The 22,181-nt window shown below is 40.7% G+C and overlaps 2 protein-coding genes across 3 annotated transcripts in view; one reads left to right on the forward strand and one right to left on the reverse strand.

Moving 5' to 3' along the window:
• Window positions 1–446: 446 nt before the first annotated feature.
• Window positions 447–8,065, reverse strand: ap2s1 (adaptor related protein complex 2 subunit sigma 1). Its single transcript, XM_078246156.1, has 5 exons — window positions 7,917–8,065; window positions 6,973–7,122; window positions 6,364–6,477; window positions 4,877–4,936; window positions 447–2,108 (listed from the first exon to the last, which is right to left on the reverse strand). The coding sequence occupies exons 1-5, from the start codon at window positions 7,917–7,919 to the stop codon at window positions 2,007–2,009; spliced, it is 429 nt and encodes a 142-aa protein (XP_078102282.1). The 5' UTR covers window positions 7,920–8,065; the 3' UTR covers window positions 447–2,006.
• A 3,165-nt stretch (window positions 8,066–11,230) lies between these two features.
• The window catches only part of arhgap35a (Rho GTPase activating protein 35a), a 69,715-nt gene continuing 58,764 nt past the window's right edge, over window positions 11,231–22,181 (forward strand). The window contains exon 1 of one of the 2 annotated variants that reach the window (XM_078246151.1): window positions 11,231–11,888. The gene's annotated coding sequence lies outside the window, so the exon portion shown is untranslated. The remainder of the gene's footprint in view (window positions 11,889–22,181) is intronic. The other variant, XM_078246152.1, reaches the window with a different exon arrangement.

Genomic DNA, 22,181 nt, shown 5'->3' on the forward strand with positions numbered 1-22,181 from the left:
CGCCGTAGCCTACATAACTGGCCTGATGTTTATACTTGTGTGCTGGTGTGTGCGTCCAGCGAGGGATCACCGAGAGTGACGGCGATTAGCTTCGGAGCGAGTAGCGACTCTAGAGTCATAGTGAGAGAAACAAAGTGTCTCCCCTGTGCTTTCTGACCACGGTGGGAAATCTGTAGCAGGAAAAGTTAACCCTCTCCTTGATTTCATGTTGTTTATGGAGAAGGAGACCCAGGAAACGAGTAGGGGGAAATGCAACGCTACAAAGCCACGGCCGAGCGACGTGTAGTTACATTTTTGGTTTGTGTCTTCACGTACCTACGTGCGTAGCAACGGCGTAGATCTTACGCAGAAGTATAAATCAGCCTTAAGTCTTGATGGGAGAATGTCAATCTAATTTCAATAAATTTGCCTTTTCCATAGAGATTAATCCATTAGAAGCAGAAACGTTTGATATTCATGTATCACGTTATTTTATTATTTACATATAATGGGACGTGTTAATGTGGGTTGTTGAATTGGGACAGTAATACATACAAACACATCTTCCATCAACAAACACACAGGTGGACAAGAAGGGAAGCAGTATATATTTCACAATTGCCAATCATTTAAAAAACAAAGTTCAACAGTAATATTTGAAACCACCTTTGTGACTAAATATGGTTAAAATTAGAGTATGACAAGTAATTTCATAAACATTAAAGTCCAGCAAATGGAAATTAATAAAAGTGGATTTTTTTTCGTCAAAGTTCATAAGGCTTGAAGGAGGAATTTAAAAGCCAATATATTTTACGCAATGGCAAAGGAATTCATGGATCTTACACAAGTAAATACTCCTCAGACCGAGAACCACTCTTTCTGGAATGCATGTGTTAATTTCACAATATTCAACATACTCAAGATACACTGTATGTACACGCCATACGAAGCAAACTTCACAGTACTGCTTTATGTCAAATATACTATCTACGTCCAGGTATTTGTTTTTTTTTCCCGTCCGAGTGCATTTGTGTTTTAAGTGTTTTAAGCGTGACCAACAAGCACCATTTAATGTAAATGATTTCATTAAGTCATCTAGATCATTTGAAATGCAATAGAAATTATCATCCAGAGTGCAGCTATCTGAGCTAACATAACCCGACACTTGTTTACCATCATCAGCCATGAGGATGTCTGACACGGCACAGGTTGCCATAACACACTGCCAAAATGGCACTCATCCTAAGTACACTCCATTCAATTATGAACTTTCTGTGGTGGGTCAATTGCTCTAAATTGCTTTCTAGTTGTAGTTTGCTTGTACTGTGATCCAGATACAAAATGAACAGAGGGCGTGACAATACCGCCATCACTAGCAAGGTCTTTCTTTACAGGGATTTGTAGAAATGGCTGCAAAGCTGTTGAAGGCAGTCACTCTTCATACATGGTGCTTGTTAGTTACAGTAGTGCCATTAAATGAAAGTTGAGGTTAATGGAGGGGGGATAGGAGGAGGGCGGCAGGAGAGAGCAGTGTCACACTGGTGGATCTGCATCAGTGTTTCCACACCTCACAGAGAGAGAAATGCCAAGACTAACTGGGTACTTCATGAAATAACTCATTTCTGCAGCCTCTGGCTTTGGGAAAAAGTGAACAGAATATGAAGTTGATTGTAACTTAGGCGGTATATGTAATGTTAACACGATGAAATGTTAACATGTTGAAATGTACAGCCTTTTAATACTAGGAGACTTCATTAGAAGTACAACAAAACAGAATATTGCAACATATAGACTGCTGTGACAAACAGGTTAACTGAACGTCCATATTATATATCCATATGTAAACAATATTGTGTATTTTGTTTTCTAAAAACACCCCCTCCTGAAGTTCTGTGAGAAGTGAAGTCTGCTCCGTAGAGGCAGGAAAATTAATTCCAGAAGTGACGGGAACAGGGAGTAGGTCGGTGTAGGTACCAGGGGTAGGGCAGCAGATTAGTGGGCAGGTAGGAAGGATGGTCATCTGCGTTCTACTCGAGCGACTGGAGCATGAGCAGCTGCTTAAGGACCTTGGTCTGACTGGTCTCCCTGATCTCTCCTGCCAGGAACATCTCGTCCACCACCGTGTACACCTTTTAAAAAGGGCAGACAAAGTGCATTAGAGGGCGGAAAGGATTCCGGATTAAAATAGGACTACAAATACCACAAACCACGTGTAGTTGTTGTTGGACTGGAAACCAAAGAGACAGTAACAAAAAATAGCCGGTGCAACACAGACGTCTTCTTACTTGATAGTTTTATTACGTAAGGTGCATAACGGTGACTAACGTTTCGATGTAGAGTTACATCTTCATCAGAGGCCTTGGAGAGAGTGGGCAATGAAGCCCTTGATAAGAATCATCAACAGGTGCGTAAGGGGGGGGTGTTAGCTGCCTGAAGATACACCCATCTCAACCAAGGTGTTACACTCAGTCAGTCATTAAAGGGCAAATGCTGGCAACATTCGTGACCGATTGGTCCATTCAGATATGTCTAACCCACCCTTGGGTTTCCATAAATGTGGTAACTGTGCGCAATGCTCTAACTCGACCAATGCGAAGGAATTTTCACATCCTCGCACTGGTAAGCCATCTCTTCATTTATTAATTGTAGCAGTACACACGTAGTGTACCTTCTAAAGTGTCCCTGTGGACTGGCTTGTATAGGCCAAACAAAACGTCAACTCAAACTAAGAATATCAGAACATAAGACAGCTATTCGTACCCAGAATTTAACATATGCCATGGCGAGGCATTATCAGCAGGCCAATCATGGCTCCCCTGCATCACTGAGGTTTTGGGGAATTGAGAAAATCACACCCCCATCCAGGGGTGGCGATATCATTAATAAACTTCTATGCAGGGAAGCGTTCTGGATACATACACTCGGCACTTTAGAACCTCTTAGGTTTAAATGAAGAATTTAACTTGCTTTCTCTAAAGTCAAAATATGTTAAAGTATAGTATTTAAGATGAATATACTATACTTTTACATTGTAATGTGAACATTTTATTTTTTAATCACTTTTGAACTGTGTGTGGGCATTTGCCCTTTAAGGCTTTTAGGCAGCTAACACGCCCCCCTTACGCACCTGTTGATTCTTATCCAAGGCCTCTGATGAAGATGTAACTCTACATCGAAACGTTAGTCACTGTTATGCACCTTACGTAATAAAACTATCAAGTAAGAAGACATCTGTGTTGCACCGGCTATTTTTTGTTACTCTATATCGTTTTTGTCCTGCCTTGGTTGCACCGGATTGTTGTGGTCTGCAGAAGCGCAGAGAACTCTCCTTTTTACCCAAAGAGACATTAGCTTCTTCCTTACACACGAAAGGTTTGGGTTTCCTGGAAAACGGTTCTATACACTGACAAGTCATCATCTAAGCCCTGGTGATTACTCAACTCCACATCCGTACCATCAAAATCAGGAGCAGTAAGCAGTACATTAGCCTGGCTCCGCCCTCCTACGTACTTCCGCTCAATTTTCATTCTCCTTCAGTACATCGTCTGGATTTGCGGTATATTCTTGGGTTTTCTCCGTTCAAATCTTTACCGGTCCAATCAGTGAACAGAGGGAGTGGCTGAGAACGATGACGTTGAGGTCGTGAGCTAGTTTGAGTTTAGTTCCGTAATGGCGGCGGAGAAAGATGCGAGCTAAGCCATTTGGTCCGTTGTGGCAACGCTGCCGAATATCCAGAAGTTAAAGCCCGAGCAAGAACAATCTCTGCTGAGTTTTGTTGGTGGCCATGATGTTGTGGCCCTCCTCCCCCACGGGGTTCGGGAAAATTTAGATTTTCCAGCTCGCTCCGTTAGTGGTGAAGGAGTTGGCTAAGGCGAACGCTAGCGATGCTAAGCCGACGAAACAACCAAACATTAGCGATTGGTTATGGCAGATCCAGAGTGGCTCTGGGCAGATCCAATAGTTTTAAACTTCAACAGAGTACCTGCCTTCAAGGAAGTTAACACTTGTCAATGGAGAGTGGCCAGACTCTCTGTACATTTCATTTGTACAAAGAGTCTGGTAGGACCAGGCTAGCAGTACATATGGCGCTTTTCCATTACGTGGTTCCTGCTCGACTCTACTCACCTTTTTTGGTTTTCCATTACGAAAAAAAGTCCCTGGTACCTGCTAACAGGTACTTTTTTTTTAGTACCACCTCAGTTGAGGTTCCAAGCGAGCTGAGCCGATACCAAAAGGTGACGTGAAAGCGACAGACGGGGGGTGTCCTGAACAAACCCGCCATTTTTAAATAGTTTAGCCAGCTGTGTTTATTTTTGCTGCCTCCACCTTCATTTGAAACAAAATGTGTCTTCTGGCTGTGGCAACAACACATCTTCGACGTTCTGTGTATGTGTCGCGTTAGGTCACGGCAGTTTACTGCGGCGCCGCTATGACAACCAGCCACGCTGAGGCGGTACTAAAATCTGCAATGGAAAACGGACGCACAGTGAGGCGAGTAGAGTCGAGGCGAGTGGAGCAGGTACCATGTAAGAAAAACGCCAATAGTGGATGAAATTGGAAGTCCCTTACATGGTCTTATTTGTCGTTTTCTGAGTGTAACACGTTAAGCATGTGGGAGGATGTTAAGACACAAAGTAATTAGTAAGAACACTAGCAGCAGTTGTGGAGTTCAGAGGTGCTTGTTGGGATTCATTTCCGTCTATCAAAAGTATCCATCCCTCATTAAAATGATTTTAAAAGAATCTTACTGAATAACTGCTAAAGGTGTGAATATTATACAAGTGTCCATGGCATTGTAATGAAAAACATTTTTCTCATCTGCCCTACGTACTCCTGAGGAGATTACACAATTATTTGAAAATATCACAAAGCAGGAATAACCTTGCAATGTCCTTACCTTGTAGAAGTTGAACACAAGGTCCAATTCACACACGTTGTGGAAATACTCATTCAGCACCTTAGAGTAAAGAGAGGAAGAGTAAAAAAATTAAAACCTTTAAATTCTATCAAATAGCAGCCAGGAGATAACCAAATAGTCGACTGTGAGAAGACATAAAGATGGATGGTTAATAGTCTTAATGTGATGCATTAGTGCAGAAATAAGCAACACTGTAGTAGCAGCAGCATAATGGTAAGAAGCCGGTTTTCATCTAAAGTATGCCTAATTAAATTGATGTGTCCCGCGTTCCAGGTCATAAAGCTCTTAAAATGGAGCACTGGAATTCTCCTTTTTCATCAAAACCGCATTGTCATAGGTCTTTGGCGCCGATGTTCCTACGAATCCACACTCAACATATATAGCCTTGTGACTGTGTTCACTACGGAAACATATCAAATGTCCTGTGTAAGAATATGGGCCAGGACCTTTGTTACATCCCATCCAACTTTGTTTGTTTGTTGTAAATGTTTAATACAAGATAATACATTATGAAAAAATATTTTCTCACTGAATATACTTGTGAAAGTAGCTTGACTGGTTAATAACTCTCTGATTAATCTCTATTTACACTAAATAGGTTACCGTTTGAAGAAAAAGTTTAACTTATGAACTGAAATAATGAAGCTTTCACAATTAAATATACTATGACTAATCTTGGTTTATTACCATACACTGATGAACAGACTTTTGAAAACCAGTTTTAATTAAGCAAAATCTAGTACTTAGAAAAACAACATTTGTAATAATGAGTGACAGAAAATACTGAAATGCATTTAGTTTGCGGTTTTTGCTGCAGTAGCACTTTATGGGCCAACTTGAGCACTGTCGGGGGCCAACTTTGCCAAAGGAGGTCATGCAGTAGCTGGCACAGACATTAAGAAACTGCAAAGTTTTTATCAGACCAAAATGCTTGCACATTATAAAAGTATTAGCTCCTAAATCATTGTCATAGCCATTTCAGTGTTTGTGCAATGCCTGTGCAGTCATCTGCTATCAGACTCAGTTTGTAATTAGTGATCAATTGCTGAAGGCTTATTTCCAGCATCACTTGACCTAGTATTATCGAACACTGCTCAAAGTCAATAATGACACACCCTGGGCATAATGTAAAATTAATTTGATTCTATGAATTTGTACTGAAATAGCCTGGCACGCTAAACTGTGACCCATGTGTTGTCTTTGCAACTATCTGATAATCCATATTCTGTTGAAGATGAAACTGTATGTGCTATTTATCACAGCCATTTAGATAATACACTGCAGTCCATACTACCCACAAGAATGCAGATATGTTTGATATTAAGGAGCTGCAAGACAGTAGAGGAGGGGGAAATCTTTTAAGGAAATCATTAACAGACATTCCTGAAACCAATCAGACCATGAGAAGTAAATCATCATAGTTCACTTACTAAGTCCATATATCATGTGTTGTGTGTGTCAGTTACCTCTACAAAGTTATGGATTCCCTCGAGGTATGCCAAGTTGTTATCAGTCACGTCCACACAAATACAGAAGTACAGACCAGCATAACGTCGGTAAATGATCTTGAAGTTCCTGAACTGTGAGAACAACACAGATAGAGCCTCTTAACAATTGTCTCTCTCATATTATGACAACAGCAGCAGCTTTGCTTGGATTTAAGCTTCCAGGCTTTGAGGTAAAACACACCCAGTGTATTTCTAATAACTTTGGAACAAAAGCTATAATTAAACTGATCAGCAGAACAGGATTTGTTTTCTTTTGGTAGGGTATTTCTCTAGAATCCCACCCATTGGTTAAAAGGATTTTTTTTTCTCAAATTGCCTCAGAAATTGTGAAAATGGACTTGTTAAGGTAGCTAGTGGAAAATGCTTATAATGTGGGACACTTGGGTCACCCAGTTATTTTTCCTTTTAGAGACAGTGTGGTTTCAGTCATTATAATGCAGTGCTTAATAGGATTGAGAAAAAACGTTGTGGTTCAACTGAACAAAGAAACATATTGGGGCCTGTCACAGAACTACCCAGAAAAAAAGATCCATGCATGCATACATATGATACTGACTAATCCCATACCTCCACAAAGTTAGTGTGCTTGGCATCCCTTACAGTTACCACAGCATGCACTTCCTCAATCAACTTCTGTTTCTCATCATCATCAAACTGCATGTACCACTTGGCCAGTCGTGTCTTCCCTGCTCGGTTTTGGATGAGGATGAAGCGGATCTATGCGATAAAATTATATAAAAATAAAAATAGAGAGAGAAATGGGATTACAGCAGAAATAGTGTACTGAAATACGTCACTTGACTTGAAACAGATAATTCATAGATCAGACACGACTGTCACTCGTTTACAATTGAACGTTAGTTATTAATATCGTTTCAAATATGTTTATTGTTAAACATTTTTATTCAACAATGAAGTTTGCATGGCATTTACATGTTCCTTTAAGAATGATCATAACAAAACAGCGACAGACATCATACAAATAGTAACAGAAACTGACAGACGTTATACAAATTATATATATAAAAAATAAACCCGACATAGCTTAGCTACCACCACCTCCCTTAAACCCCTACGTTGTTATTCATATCTAGCTGTAGCTATATCTGAATGTCTAGCAGTATTTCTCTACAATTATTTAACTGTAGCTTGAAAAATACTGGAAGGTTTAGCTTGAGCTAACGTGTAAGTTAGCAGTAGCTAACTCAAACCACACCCATTCATTTTGACAACATGATTGTGCAAGACCTTAGACAAAGTCAAAATGATTGCCAGGCGATCTATTTGAGTTAGCTAAGTGGTAGCCGGTCTGTGATAAAACATGGTGACTTCAGATCTGTGGCTTTAGCATGCTATGGTATGTTAGCTAACGAACTAGCTAGATAGCTAACGTTTTCTCTTGAATGATTGAAGGGCTTATCAAGCGAACTCTCAAATGCTAGCAGGCTAGCGGTAACACGCTACTATAATGAGAAAAAAAATAGAACAGTGTTCAACTGTGAGATATTTACCATTTTCGTCTCCTAAAGATGGTCCTGAAAGGCTCCAGAATAGCACGTTCCTGAACAATTATGCTACGATTTTACATAAATACATCAGTAATTTCTTCGACCGCTTCTCCGCTATCTTCCCCGAGCTAACAGGAAGTGCAAATCTACGCCAAGTTGCGTTGCATGGTGGGGAATGTAGTTTTTGTCGCCATATCTAGAACCAATGGAAGCCTATGGCACTACAACAACCAGCCTCCCTCCGCATCACATGAGAAGCAAAAGGGCCGTTACTGATTTTCTGTAGCAGATAAATGTTGATGTGTAACATGAGTCGAATTGAAACGAACTATGATTTTAAGTAATAATAAGGATGACAAACATTTTAAACATTGTAATGTGACACGTAACATCACTCAGACTTATCACGTACGTTTTCAATGAAACTTTTTATTTACATTGAATTTAATATAGCCTACTACAAGAGTGTCCAGTATCATCAATCAACAAATGAGAGTATTTTTACCATACCAAATGTTTTCGTCTTTTAAAAATTGTATTTTAGCAATTATTCGTGTGTGTGTGTGTGTGTGTGTGTGTGTGTGTGTGTGTGTGTGTGTGTGTGTGTGTGTGTGTGTGTGTGTGTGTACAACATTTGTTGCACCTCCATATTACTTTAATACACAATACAGAATGAAAAAGTTGAAATCCCGGTGTATATTTCCACCCTCTTGAGGTTAAACCATTTGTGGTTGTTTTCTGCAGAGTCAGGACTCAGAGTCACACACTCACAGTTTGTTTACTAGTCTGCTTGGGCAGCCATTCACTGCAGAACATTGCCCAGACAGCTTGGACAGCTTGCCTCTCTCACGTTCTGGGCGTTTAGGGAGTCAGAGGGGGATGGGGGAACTGTGATTGTCAGGGATTGCACAACTGTGGGTGAAGGAATGTGCTTGCCCTTGGGACCCAGGAATATTTCATCTGCAAATACAGAGAAGGTTGATAAGATAATGTATAAACGTATAAAATGAACCAACCACTGAGTAAACGATAAATGTGGAGTTTTTTTCGTCGTTAATGTTTGCAGCTGTGTTTTGATTCTGAGGTGTCCAGGGTAATAAAAGCACAACACATGTGGTAATCTTTATATAAGAATGAAATAGCACAAACAAACGTATATGTGTCATAATTTAATAGCTACAATTAGCAAAAGTTTTATTATAGGGTCCGGCCCATGTTGAAAAAACAGTGGTAGGAGAGGGGGATGTAAAACATCGGCAGATTATTCAACAGAAACTTTGACCCCTGCTAATTTTGCTCTGTGTGATTGGGGTCATGCAAATATTGCTGAGAACACAGTGACTAATGTGATTGGTCAGAAGCTTGTGGACTTATTCAAACGGAGGGCAGGCCTTGAACCCTGCCTGGCTGTGTATTCAACGGTGGGTCATATTTCAAACTGTCATGGCAAACATGGTGCACTTAAGTTTATAAATTATAATTTTACAACTCACGTAGGAATAATAGAAATTCTATACAAATAACTATTTCTTATGTTCTGCTATTCAACAGCCCAGGAAGTTGAATATTGTAACAGCTTTTATCTTGACTGACCTGTGTCCGTATTGTTTCCAGGATGTAGTGTATCAGGCTTACATATCCTCTAAAGTGTCAAATTACATTTCATAATCAATAAATTGGGTTTTACAGCCCTAAGTATTTGTTTGTTACATATCAGACATAGTTTAGATTACAGATTGGACTTGCATGTTCAAGAAAGGGCTATCGGAGATGAGGAGAATTCCAAATGCAAGACGCTAAACATCTGTTTGAGCTGTCACTACTTGTACAACATCGCAGATATTTCTCCAAGTATGTGGAAGTAGATGCTTCGACTACCTGAGGAAAAAAAATCTACCTTAGGAACTTAAATGCTTTTAGTAGCTGAAATCATCAAAGGACACTTCACACACCACATATAATTAGGACTATAACCTTTGAGATAATGGATTTTCTCAGGAAAGGTAGTACATATTTTACCTCTGTGCTACTCGATACGGTTTTAGGCAGGAGTCCTCAGGTGAACGCTCCACAAATCTATTGCCGGTTATGTAGCCATGGAACATTAAAATCTCTTAAACAATGAGAAATGTTGGAGTTTGTACAGGGAATCGGAGATCAGTTGTGAGAGGAAGTGATGTGGCCAAGAGGGGAAATGGACCAAAATGAAGTTCATTAATTACAACCATGATGACATGAAGACATTCTTTTTTTCTGTAGCTCGGAAACAGTGTCACAATAGAACATACTGGATGTAGGCACAAGATAAAACCTTCAAACATTAAACATAAAAGTAATCCGTTACTTTGACTGAAGAAGGAGATGCAAAGTATCAAGAGTAAAACGACAGAATATGGCATATGTTAGGCTGTTATACACACTTGGGTACTTTAACCTATACTCTTAGAATTATAATTATATTTTTAATTATATTTTAAGAACCATGAGATGGAAAGACTTACTTTAAGACTGAGAAATTATCTATTACAAGATGGACAAAGTGGATAATATATATATATATATATATATATATATATATATATATATATGTGTGTGTGTGTGTGTGTGTGTGTCCTCCTTTCTTATCCTCCCTCCTTTTTTGCTATTGTATGCTTTACAATAAGCAAATGATTCAGTTGTACATGAAGGAAAAAGATTGTGATGTAGATGTGATTTTTTTTTCTCCTACATATTAAAAAAAAATACAACAATTCATTCAAATGCATTATATTGTATAAGTTGTACATGTGCTTTGAATGTAGCCTACATGTTGATCAAAGTGAGTAGCTACAGCTGTCAAAGGTACAATACAAAACAACGAGAAGACAACAATAAAAAATAAGTAGGCCCTTCTGAAAATATAAATGTAAAGTGACAAAATGAAAATAGTCACGTAGAAGTACCTTAGTTGTAATGCAGTAGCCTACTCACATTTTAGATCATTCTTAAAAACACATTTTGTTAATATAGTATGGTTTAGACATTATTAGAGATATTTCTTTAATTTTAAGTTAATTAATTTGTCCACTGATAATTATACATCTGTTTGGTTGAATACATGTTTACGTGAAACTAACGTTACCAAAACGTAAAGAAGAAGAAAAAAAAAACGAATATGGGATCCAGAAAGAAGTTTTCTTCCCACATTTTTGGCTAATGTAATAAGTAATAAATAAATAAATAAAAATCTCTCGATAAACAGTGTGCGTATGTGTTGTAATTGTGTCTATGAACCGCTGGGCGAGACTCTCTCTCTCTCTCTCTCTCTCTTCAGTGAATAGGAGGGAGATGCTGGATTCGGGAGGTCCGCCATTATTGGGAAGCTGAAAAAAAAATAGACTTATACACACCGTCACACATTTAGCCTGTAAGGGGCTTAACGCTAGAAAGGAAAATACAACAGTTTCGGACGAGCTGTTGTACACTCAAAAGCGGTGCTTTGGTCAATGAAGGCAGAGCTTGTGGTCGCGTTTCATACGGACTCTTTTATTTTTTATTTTTGACACAACAAAGGAAATAATAATTGGTCAAAACAACGTGGTGGCTGAACCAAGAAGGAAAAACACACCGAAACATCGCTTTTACAACGCCTCCCCCTTTTCTCCTCGTTTCCAGCCGGGGGGGGGGAGAAGACTGGAGTTTGAACAGCATTTCAACTAGAATTTAGTTGGTTTTTTTTCTTTCCCCTCTCCACAGACAGGGAGAGACATGCATCTCGTTTCTGAAAACTTCAGTCTGATGAAAACGAGCACTTGATGTGGGAAGCGTTGGACAGATATTCGTTTATTCAACAACAACAACATAAGCGGAAAATAATCAATGTGAGTGCTGGTAGGAAGTGTTTTTTTTTAAGTCTTTCACCGGCTGTGAGTCGCAGAGGAGCACAGAGAGAAAGAAAGGAGTGGACGAGAGCTGGAGAGAGGGAGGAATGCTATGGTATGTAGACTAGATACTCTTCCTCTACACCAAATATACACGTGAATAGATCATTTTGAAACAATGTTGAAACGAAGATTTGAAGGCGTTCACCTCCTCCCTACATTGTATCTTGGGTTAATTTGAAGTGCGGCGAATAACAAGAAACTGGGAGTCAACCCCAGTCCCCCTGAGGGCTGGTGCGTTTTGATATTAATGATTATTCTAATGACCATGCATAGGTGTATAAAAACATAAACATGTTGTAATGTAGGTTACAGTTGCCCTGCGCATGTTTAAATGGGAAGTTCACAGAGGAGAAAGGAGGGGGGGGGTGATGAAAATGGATCTTGTCCAAACATTGAAATTGTTTGTACAACAACACCTGGAATGCATTGATCTTGTAAGGCCTGGAGGAACTCCCCTGTATGCCTTGAATATAATGAGCAATAAGGACTTTCAATTGGTAGAGGGGGAATAGGATGTTTGGGTTGGACTATGCTGTCAAGCAACTGTTTGATGTTGCATGTTTCGTGTATTTATTAATGTTCTGATCATCTCCTGGTTTAACATTTAAGTGACTTTATAAATGAACTTTTGTGAAGTTGTAAGTTGCCAAATGCAGCTGCCTGCATGTTTAGCATTTAAGTAGCCACAAACTGTGGCCCTCATCAGGTTTAGGTTATGATATAAGATCTTAAACATAAGAAATGTTTGTCATGAGGGATTGTTTTCTCTCTTGTTAAATGTCCCACTTACTTTACAACAAAGCTACATGTACAAGGCTTCCTGGTGACACAGTCAGATAATGTGCGTACGCCCTGCTGGGATGTAACCGCTCAGTTCCAGTTTAACTGTACCTGTCACACAAATGACTCAAATCTTCTAAAACAGGATATACAGCGTATGTGTATTTTTCCAACAATCAGGCTAAATGTCTCAGGTGGGGATATTTACCCTCACTGTCTAGATGCTGCATGTCTACCCCTCCATGTTCTAAGATGTACAGATAAGACGGATTAAGGTGCCCGAATGATAGCACTTAACACTACAATACATCTATTTTTTGTGCCAGAACTTGTCATCAGTGTGTCACGGCTTAATCTTCCTGCCACTGCAAAGTGGTCATTGCCCCGCTATAGCCACTCCCTTTTTGTCAGAGTCCTTCAACTGGACGTCAGTACTTTCATTTCCAAAGTGATCTTTCTACCTGCCTCTGGAATATTGATTTTAAGATCGACTGTGAAAGACTTCAGAGAGTAACATAAGTGGGGGAATGTCTGTGTAGGTTTGTGATATGGCCTGAACATGGAGATGCACAGTAGGGCTGTGGCCTGCACTGCTGTGTCACTGCCACATAGAGGGGACATTTTCAAAACAGGAACTTTGTCATTTGATACTGGATATATGGTCCTTTCCAAGCAAATAAGTTGACTCATAACCCAGCATTTGCTGGATGTGCTATTGAGTTTCTCTCTCTTTTGATCTTAATCAACCTTATTGGGACGTCCATGGAGGGAGTAAACACGCATACACACGCTTTCCTCGGCAAGTCTCTTTGCTCTCAGGTAAATGCGTTAGCAGCTGTCAGCACTTCTGTTCTTTGCTTGATTGGGCCCTTTGCAGTGCAGTCACACCTCTTCAGGAAGCCTCTTCTTCCCCTAATAGCTGTGCCATTTGCCCAGGCAGCAGGCTAGCTGCCAGCATACCCGCTCACCCCTGTCTGCCTGCCTGCCTGCCTGCCTGCCTGCCTGCCTGCCTCTAGGGCTGCGGATCGTGTCGTGAGTCCTGGACTAGAACATGTTCCTGGGATTAGAGGAGGGCAGGCTTTGTTCGTCAGGATGTAGGCCAGAGATGCGTATACATCCTTTGATGATGGCCCTGGAAGGGAGATTCTGTCCCATATTATGTGGACAGATAAACACAGGGTTTGGCATGCTTTGTAACAGAAACAGTGGAGGGATATCTACTCTCTTTATATCAAGTCTAATTCTAATAGTCCTCACTTGACTTCTCAACGCCAAACCAGTAATCAAATGGGAAAATCCTAAGTACTTGAGCCCTTTAGTGTAAATCATGTTCTAAATCAGTAAGCCCAGCTGTGAGTTATTTTGATAAGGAACGTTGTGTTTCTGGCTTCTAATATCACTCAATTTAAAAACGTTACCCATACCATATTATTTCCATGTAAACCCAGGCTTTTATTTCCACAAACCACTGTGCAGCTAAATGAAACGGTGGCCTCTTACTCGTTTGCCGATTTCACAGCTAGCATACCTGTCAACGCAGGGTGACTCCATATGCCAAGGATGGAAAATATACCCACTCATCTGAAAATGTGCCGCTTGCTAAATCTCTTCCTTCCCTTGTATTACAGGAGAAGTTTGCTTGTGAGCCTGTGTTTGATGGAGAAAGGAGCTAATTATAGCGGGCAGCTTTGGAGTTTGGTGGACCAGATTACAGTCCCTTTCCTCTCAATGGATGCCTTGTTCTAGTGGCCGATTATTAGGCAGAGAGAAGTGCATTCTGGGATGATTGTATCTGAATTTCCATTAGAAAGTGTGCCTGCCTCAGTTGAACTGAGGTTCCCTTCTCTCCCCACTGTTTCAGCTCCCATGCTCATTACAGATTTGCAGATGGGGACAGTTTGATATAGAGGCCTCTGTAGTTTGCCCCTATTCTGTTTTAGAGCCAGTTGAACTCCATATCCTGAATGGCCAAATTATGTATGAGGGAGCTGACCCCAAACCAGCAATGGTGGTTGTGCCTATAGTTTTTTATTTTAAGGGAACAACATGATGAGAAAATATCACTAGTATTCCTATGCATAAGTACTATTATAACAAATGGTTCACCCAAGAAGTTTGAAAGTATTTTTTTTTTATTGAAATCAATCAGTAATAAAGATTGCATTTGCTCTCTATCCCAAGCCCACCTTATTATGGTATTGCTTTTCCAATACAAATGCATTATTAATGGGTAATCCTAGTGGAAAGTAAGGGCTTTAGATATGATTAATGGTTTGAATAGTGGCCATAGGGCTCTGTTGAGATTTTAACTAGCCTTAATATTTCTTCCCAAAGAAAAAGGGGAAAAAAAAGACAGTGTTTGGAAGCACGGTGACCATGGAGATGAAGGACCAGGATGTAAGCCACAGAGGAATGGTGACCTCTGGACGTGAGCGGCCCTGTTTTGCTCTTTCAGATACAATTACACAACAGAGGGACAAGGCTAATGGACTATGGTAATTTGGAAGAGCTGCAGAGAGGGAACATGAGGGGAGAAACTGGGAACAGTGAGGGAGTGACACAACAAAGTAGGTAGTCAGTTGGAGGAGAAAAAAAGCTCCAAGAATGAGAGAGTAAAGTAAAACGCAAGCTGCCAGTTTCTGCTTCAGGCTGTGTTCCTGGTATGTGCCCTTTCAGTGTTGTGCTCAGGGATTGACCAATCAATGACAGCCATAACTAACACTGCTGCTTGGCAATTGGCCACAGCTGAATTCCATGACTCAGCATGTCTGTAGATAAGATGTTATGATTGAGTCACTGCCAATGAAATGAGGCCACTACCCAGAGTTCAATAGGTTGGACTTCTGCCGCTGTGATTGCAAGCAAAACGTTTGTACCACCGGCAACACAGTGTCTTCAAACTTAAGTCCTCCCAAGTTTTGTAGATTGTGTAGGTGACTTGTCTGAAAAAAGAGGCTTGTCATGCATAATGTTCCATTACATTACCCTCATTAAGGGTATAATAGCCTTTGATTGTTTTCGAGTGAGTCAGTGTTTACGCTGACTGCACTTTGGATTTTGAAAGGCTGTAGACACTGGAAACCTCTCACCCTCAGGAACAAAGAGAGACAGACCTGAAATCCACCTACACAACTATTAAAGGATGTTTGTAGTTTGTGGACACATACTCACACTCACACATTTCCCACACTAACCCAACACTTAGTTTTCATTTTTGTCTTAACCTGTCGTGCTGACCTACCCTCATCTCAATCTCGAGCCTCCAGGCTTCATTGCCTAAATTGGGCTGGAGTCAGTAGGAGAAGTCCCTGTGTCATTGTTTGACTTTCTCTCTGGAGATTCTCCCTTGTGGCGCCCCTGGGTTTCCTGTAGGAAGTCCACCTACAATGTCTGGTTGTGTGGTTAGGGGGTGGGGACATGGAGAGGATAGCTGAGGGTCAAAAGTGAGGGAAGAATCGGAGGAGAGGAACAAGCCTACTTTATTCTACTAATAATCAGAATAATAGCCAAATCAAATCAGAAAAGAAGCTTAATGTAACCACCTTAATGAGAATGACTAGCCATTGCCATTGGAAACACTTCCTGTATGCAGATGATAGTTTGCCATGTTCAATTCTCCAATTTTTATTTTCAGAATGTCTATACTCTGCACGTTTGCTGTTCTGAAAGATGGCAGGTGCCGTGGGTGCAGGCACACCTTCTTTCTGTTCAGTAGCTGCAGGAGTAGTTGTGTGTATTCTCATACAACTTGTTGGTTCAGTAGGAAGCTCAGTAGTCCAGCAATAATGGTGCTCAGCGCACAATGCATGTCTTTCCTTTCCTATCCTGTTTAAATGAAGAGAGAGGTGGAGTGCTGGATTTAATATATGAAGAAACATTTCTCTCTGATTACCTACAGTGGAACATGTCAATAGGACACCTTGTGCAGGCATTTTATTTAGTGCTGGAGTTATACATCCTTGGGTATCATCAGTCGAATTAATTTTATCCGGAAAGGGGGGGAAAATGAACCTGTAACAGCGACTTTGGTGTGACTGAGACGCTCTAAGGTTGGGGTGTTATCTATGAAGACCGGCTGCTCCTGTCAGGTGTAATATTACAACTTTCTTACCTCACCACCTCACCTCTAACTGTTCTGTAAACATTGTAATTGAAAGCAATAGGTTGTGTGTGTGACTGACTACTAGCTATTTTCTTTTTCTTTTTACACGTTAGCCATAAAAAGATTAGGTGTCTAGTGAAACATGACGCAGGAATGATTTCAGTATTTGGCAGTTTACAAATGGCAAACTGTGTGCAGGAATTGAGTTTGTTTTGTTGTGTTATATATCTTTTTGTGCATGTTATAGGTTTACCAAGTGAAAAAGCCCAAAGTCCACCCCAAAGGGACTGACCATCTCCAACCGAAAACACTGTTCACAAACTGCTCTATTGTAGTCCAGCCTTTACTTCCGTGACAAACGTGCGTCACTTTGTAACACACGTTATAATGCTCGCCTAGCTGCTAGCATGGCACGCCCTCATACTCTGCAACTGACTAGCTAGCAGTGCTTACCTAGCTACTGCGCATGTGCGACTCCCAACAAAGATGGTACAGAAGTGAGATGCCTCACTCTGTAGCTAAAATGGAGAGCTCAACACACAGGGTGAAAAGAGGAGCTGCAGCAATGTGCAGTACAACAAAAATATGGTGTTTTTTGAAAATTAAACCATGTAATAATATTCTGGTACAACCTCTAAATACAATTATGAACCTGAAAATGAGTATAATATGAGCACTTTAAATATAGTCCCTCCACTGTAAGTCGTCACTGTCTTTTGGGTTTACATTTGTGCACTGACAAAATAAAACCACTTTAGGTACGTGTATGTTAATAATGCTCATGGTTAATTCATGTTGACACCGCAGGAACATGATGTTTAGTTTGTTTGTTATCCCGCTGTGTTGTCTATTTATCATGATGTCTCTTACATGCTGCTGCTGTTCTGCCCAGTGTTCTGACAACCTTATTGGAAGTGTCTTCGTACACCTGCAGCACAGAAGAGAGAGGTGGAGAGTGGGAGGCAGAGAGGTGTCCTACTTCTAACGTTTCCTAATTAAAGTTAGCAGGTGTAATCACAGACTGATAAGCATCGGAGAAGAAAAGAGAGTGAAGGAAGTAGAGAGGAGAGAAATGGGAAAAGGGGCCTGCAGGCGCAGACAACCTGAGGCCTTTGAAAAGTACCTCACTCGACCCCAAGTTTTTCTCAAACTTCTCCTCAGCTCTATCGGTTGCTCTTGTTGCCCCAATGCTTCTTTCTTCTCTTTTTCACATTGTTACAGAATATTTCCATTTCTGTCCCCGTGGCTCTCCCCATCCCTCAAAGTTTCTGTCCTTGGAGCACAGTGCAATGTTATTGTCAGCTGTGGTTAGGGACACAGGAAGGGCAGCACCTTGTCACTAGACGTTTGTCTCAGATGCCACTTTAGGGGGATCTGGCCACCACTGTGGTGGCCTTTGGCATCTCCCCAGTGAACATGTGCTGACACTGTCTCTCTCCCACATATACAAGGATGCACAAAACCCTTGTATTTTGACAAGGGGCATTTTTAACAATGTTGTGATTAGGTATTCTTACCTTGGAGCTTGCCCCAGGCATTTTAACATTTGCAAATCATTAGGTGGATGTTATTGTTTAGTATTCATGGTTGATGCAGCTCAACTTTGACATTTTGGAAATTGGCATTGGAAATGGCTAACTGTTTTCACTTACAAGGACACCACGGTATGAAAACGTGTGTGTGTGTGTGTGTGTGTGTGTGTGTGTACACACACACACTGTAAACCAACAGTGGCTGACCCCTCCTCACCCTCATAACATAACTGTCAGAGTAGTTCTGGCCGTTAGGCAGCTGTGTGACAGTGGACATCATATCCTCTTTAAGGTGAGAAGATAAGGTGGTTGTTCATAGCCATTTGTTATCACAGGCAGTAAGCCCCGGACACCTCTGCATCCCTTATCTGGTTCAGTCCCAGTTTCTGGCCAAAGCTAGGGCTCATGCAAGCCCGGGGCTGATGAGTAAGCACTGCTCAGCCTGCGGATGGCTTGGCCTGCCGTTATCGATCGCAGCGCCATCGCTTGTCATCCAGCCACCACTTAGCTAATCATGTCCATACTATTGTCTCACTGCTGGGAAAAACGGCCATAAAACAGAGAGCGAAGGGAAAAGATGGATTTTACCGATAGAGGAGGCACACCCAAAGCAGCCCAAGCCAAATGGTACAGTGTTATGTTATCTTGCGATGGTTGTCATTCTGTCATTTTCTGTATCTACCCTCCACCCCTTTTCTTTCTGTTGTTGGCTGTCTTTATTGTGGTGCTGGTTGGTCCATCTGCATGAAAAAAAGACAGACCACGATTCCCGCCAGCATGCCAGTCTCTGTGTTGGCCTGGTTTTGACCTTGTTACTCTGATTGTTACTGTTGTTGGCCAAACAGCACATGTGTTTGTGCTAAATAAATACTACTTAGTGATGAATCACCTAAATGCTTGACTCTCGAGGCAATAAGATAAAGGCTGCTTTGAATGCTATAAAGATCTATATCCAGTGTGCCATTTTAGAGGATTGTAACTGGATTTAGCTCTGAGTTGGGTTTTCCATGGGGGTGACATGGGTCATTTTTCTTCTCAGTGCCATATTTCCCAGGATGCAGTTGGGGCCCCAAGGTCCATAGCTCTTATGTCAGAGTTCATTTCCTGTTGCAGTGCTCCAGCAGCTCCTGAAGATCCACCATTTTGTAACATTCCCGATGAGAACTGGAGAAATGTCTCAATTCACCACCCATTACTCACAATTGTGGCTTTTTTTTAAATTTAAAATGTATTTTATACTCTCATCTCAGCTCAAGACTAGAAAACTCATCATGTTGCAGTCAAATTTACACTGAATAAAGTGTAAGCACAGTCAAGGTCACACAATGCCTATTATAGTAGAAGTGTGAAATTGTGTATCCTATTGAAGTTACTGTTCACGAGTCACAAAGGTGAGACTGTTAAATGTTTCAGAATGAAGACAGTCGCACAATAGTTTTTGCTGATGTTTCTATTTCTAATAATACTTTGAATACATCATCTGTGGTTGCAAATCCCCACAAACCTGAGTCTGCACGAGTCCTGCCTCTTCCTTTGTTTCTATGCTGACTTCCATGTACAGTATGTCCTAAGTTGTGAAAATAAAAGTAAGGGAAACATGGGTAAAAAGAATGTAAACATTTCTAGGAGTTGTTTTTTGGTTTGAGGGTTGTTCAGGGAGAGGACAGCCTCACCACACCACGGCTCGTATTAGTCACAGTCATCGGAGAGAAGAGAATGCAGACCTTTTTGCTCTATGAGGGAAAAGGTCGTTGGGAATGCAGTTTGTCAGGTCCGGACGAGCCGGGCCTGTTGTAGCTTAAACCAATGTGACTGCCCGAAAGAAAATGAGATGGAGAGAGGTGAGCCTTTGGTGAAACATGAATATCAAACCATTGGCAAGCCATTAACATTGGCACCATTCTAGATGACTTGTTGGATGTTCATTTTTTAAATCCGTTACAGTGTCAAAGCAGTCTTAGATTTCCACAGAGACCTTATCTCCACTGTAATGCCACAGTTGGGATCTCTTTGGTGGGCGTAGAGGGAAGGTAGCATTTCCCACTTTACATTTGGATTAACATTTGAATTCTGCTATTTGTACAGGTAGATATGAGCTTTAAAAATGAAATGTTCAATTTACCTTCTCAAGTAATGAGAAAATGATTCATTATTATATTAAAGGTTACTCCAACTATTTGGTTATTCATTTCCATAAATGTAGGGGACTTTGAGAGACGGCTTTAAAAGACAATGCTTACGCTTTCTACAACAGAGGCACTGACGTTTTGTCTCTAGTTTAAGTCAAGCTCCTAAAACACTGGATCCTACATTTCCCATAATGCAACCAAGTAGGGTTCAAGCTCCACCAGAGCAGCAACTGTTTTTACAGGCTGTGTAGCCTTTTTTTTTATTTTTTATTTATTAATCATGATTACACTTAATCGATTTATTGGAACTTAAATATTTCAGAAACAATTATTGCATGCTAAAATTGAAACTTAAAATGTATTTATAAATTGATTGTTTCAATTTTCCTGTAAAAGTTAGAAAAAAAGCATGCATTACACCATGTAGTACAGAGATTATGTATTAGTATACTGGAAAGTGTTATATTGTTCAATGGCATTGAACTTGACCATTTGATCTCAGTGGATCCCAACCAAGATGGAAACTATCCAAAAAGTGTTTGTACATGCAGGCTGCTTTGTTTTCAGTCATGCAGTTAAGACCGTTTTACAGTTGCCGTAGCCGAGCTGGCGCATGCCACTGTGACGTCAAAATGACGTAGATCTCGCTGGTGCGCCAGGATTTTGAGTACGCGACCAGAGGACGTGCACCACTGTATTTTTTTTCAGCGGCGCGCGACAAAGCGGATACAGGAAGCATGAACGAGCTCGAGGGTAACCGGATGCCAGGACTCTGAGTGACTGCAAGTCTCTCTTGTAAACTTACTGAGTTCTTTTATGGCGAATGAAAGGCTTGATCCGTTGAAGTAGGTCATCGAATCAAATCAAAGCATTTACGTCAATGCTGCTGCCAGTTCTGGCGTTGTTTACCTTTTTCTTCTTCTTCTAGTCCGTAGAAATAGCAAAGTCGTTAGCCTTTCCTCATTAGCGCCACCTCTGTTCAGGAGAAGACTGCAACTAGTGTCGCGACCACCAAGCGCGAGTATAAACGGTTACGGCGCTCCCGTGACGTCACACTGGCGCTCAACAGGTCGGCTGCGGCGAGTATACCCCACGTTTTACTCCTAAAAGGCATTTATCACTAATGACTCTGAATGATTAATGGCATATTCATCCTGCAGTGATTGTGGTAAATGCTGATTAACATTTCTTTTGTTCTCAGTTGTTGATCATATCTGGTCAATGAGAAGAAACATATTAAGAAAGACCTTACAAGCTCAGAGACATTGCATTGTGGTTGTGGTGCATCTTAGATAATTAAATGTTTGGCTCTATTACTGACATAAAATTCAAGATACATTATGCAAAAGATATTTATTAGAGAATTGATGTGCTTTTACAACAGTAATAATAGTAATCCCTAGCCTGAATTGGTCCTCACTTATCGTAGTGGCGGATAGATTGAACAAAAAGAGTTTATCCAAAATGCAGCTCATGTGAACACAGGCTAATGGTATTTCTAGCTTCCTAGCCTACTGTCAAGCCAACAAATCTTTAGTCCAATCAGAGCAGTTAATATGTCTCTGCTTCCTCCAAGAATACCCATTCAAAGTTTTAAACGCAGCCACTGCCAATAAGCACAATCGAAAATTAGTGATTAAAGCCGCTTGAGAAGAATGAGTTGTTTGAGTTTTTAGATGGAAGTCCCTTCTACTTCTCTACTTGTCTTGTCTGAGCAGGCTAAGGTAATGATTTATCTTAACCATGAATTATGTATTGAGTATGTCAGTGAAATATTTTAAAGTAATGATTTTAAACAAAGA

The sequence above is a fragment of the Sander vitreus genome, chromosome 3 (genome assembly GCF_031162955.1).
Source record: "Sander vitreus isolate 19-12246 chromosome 3, sanVit1, whole genome shotgun sequence".
NCBI lineage: Eukaryota > Metazoa > Chordata > Actinopteri > Perciformes > Percidae > Sander > Sander vitreus.

What these genes read in the sequence shown, in the direction of transcription:
- ap2s1 (XM_078246156.1), bottom strand. An exon ending in AGCACACTAACTTTGTGGAG is followed by an intron (nt 6,478 to 6,972) that starts GTATGGGATTAG and finishes TTGTTCTCACAG; the next exon opens with TTCAGGAACTTCAAGATCAT. An exon ending in GAATCCATAACTTTGTAGAG is followed by an intron (nt 4,937 to 6,363) that starts GTAACTGACACA and finishes CTTTACTCTAAG; the next exon opens with GTGCTGAATGAGTATTTCCA.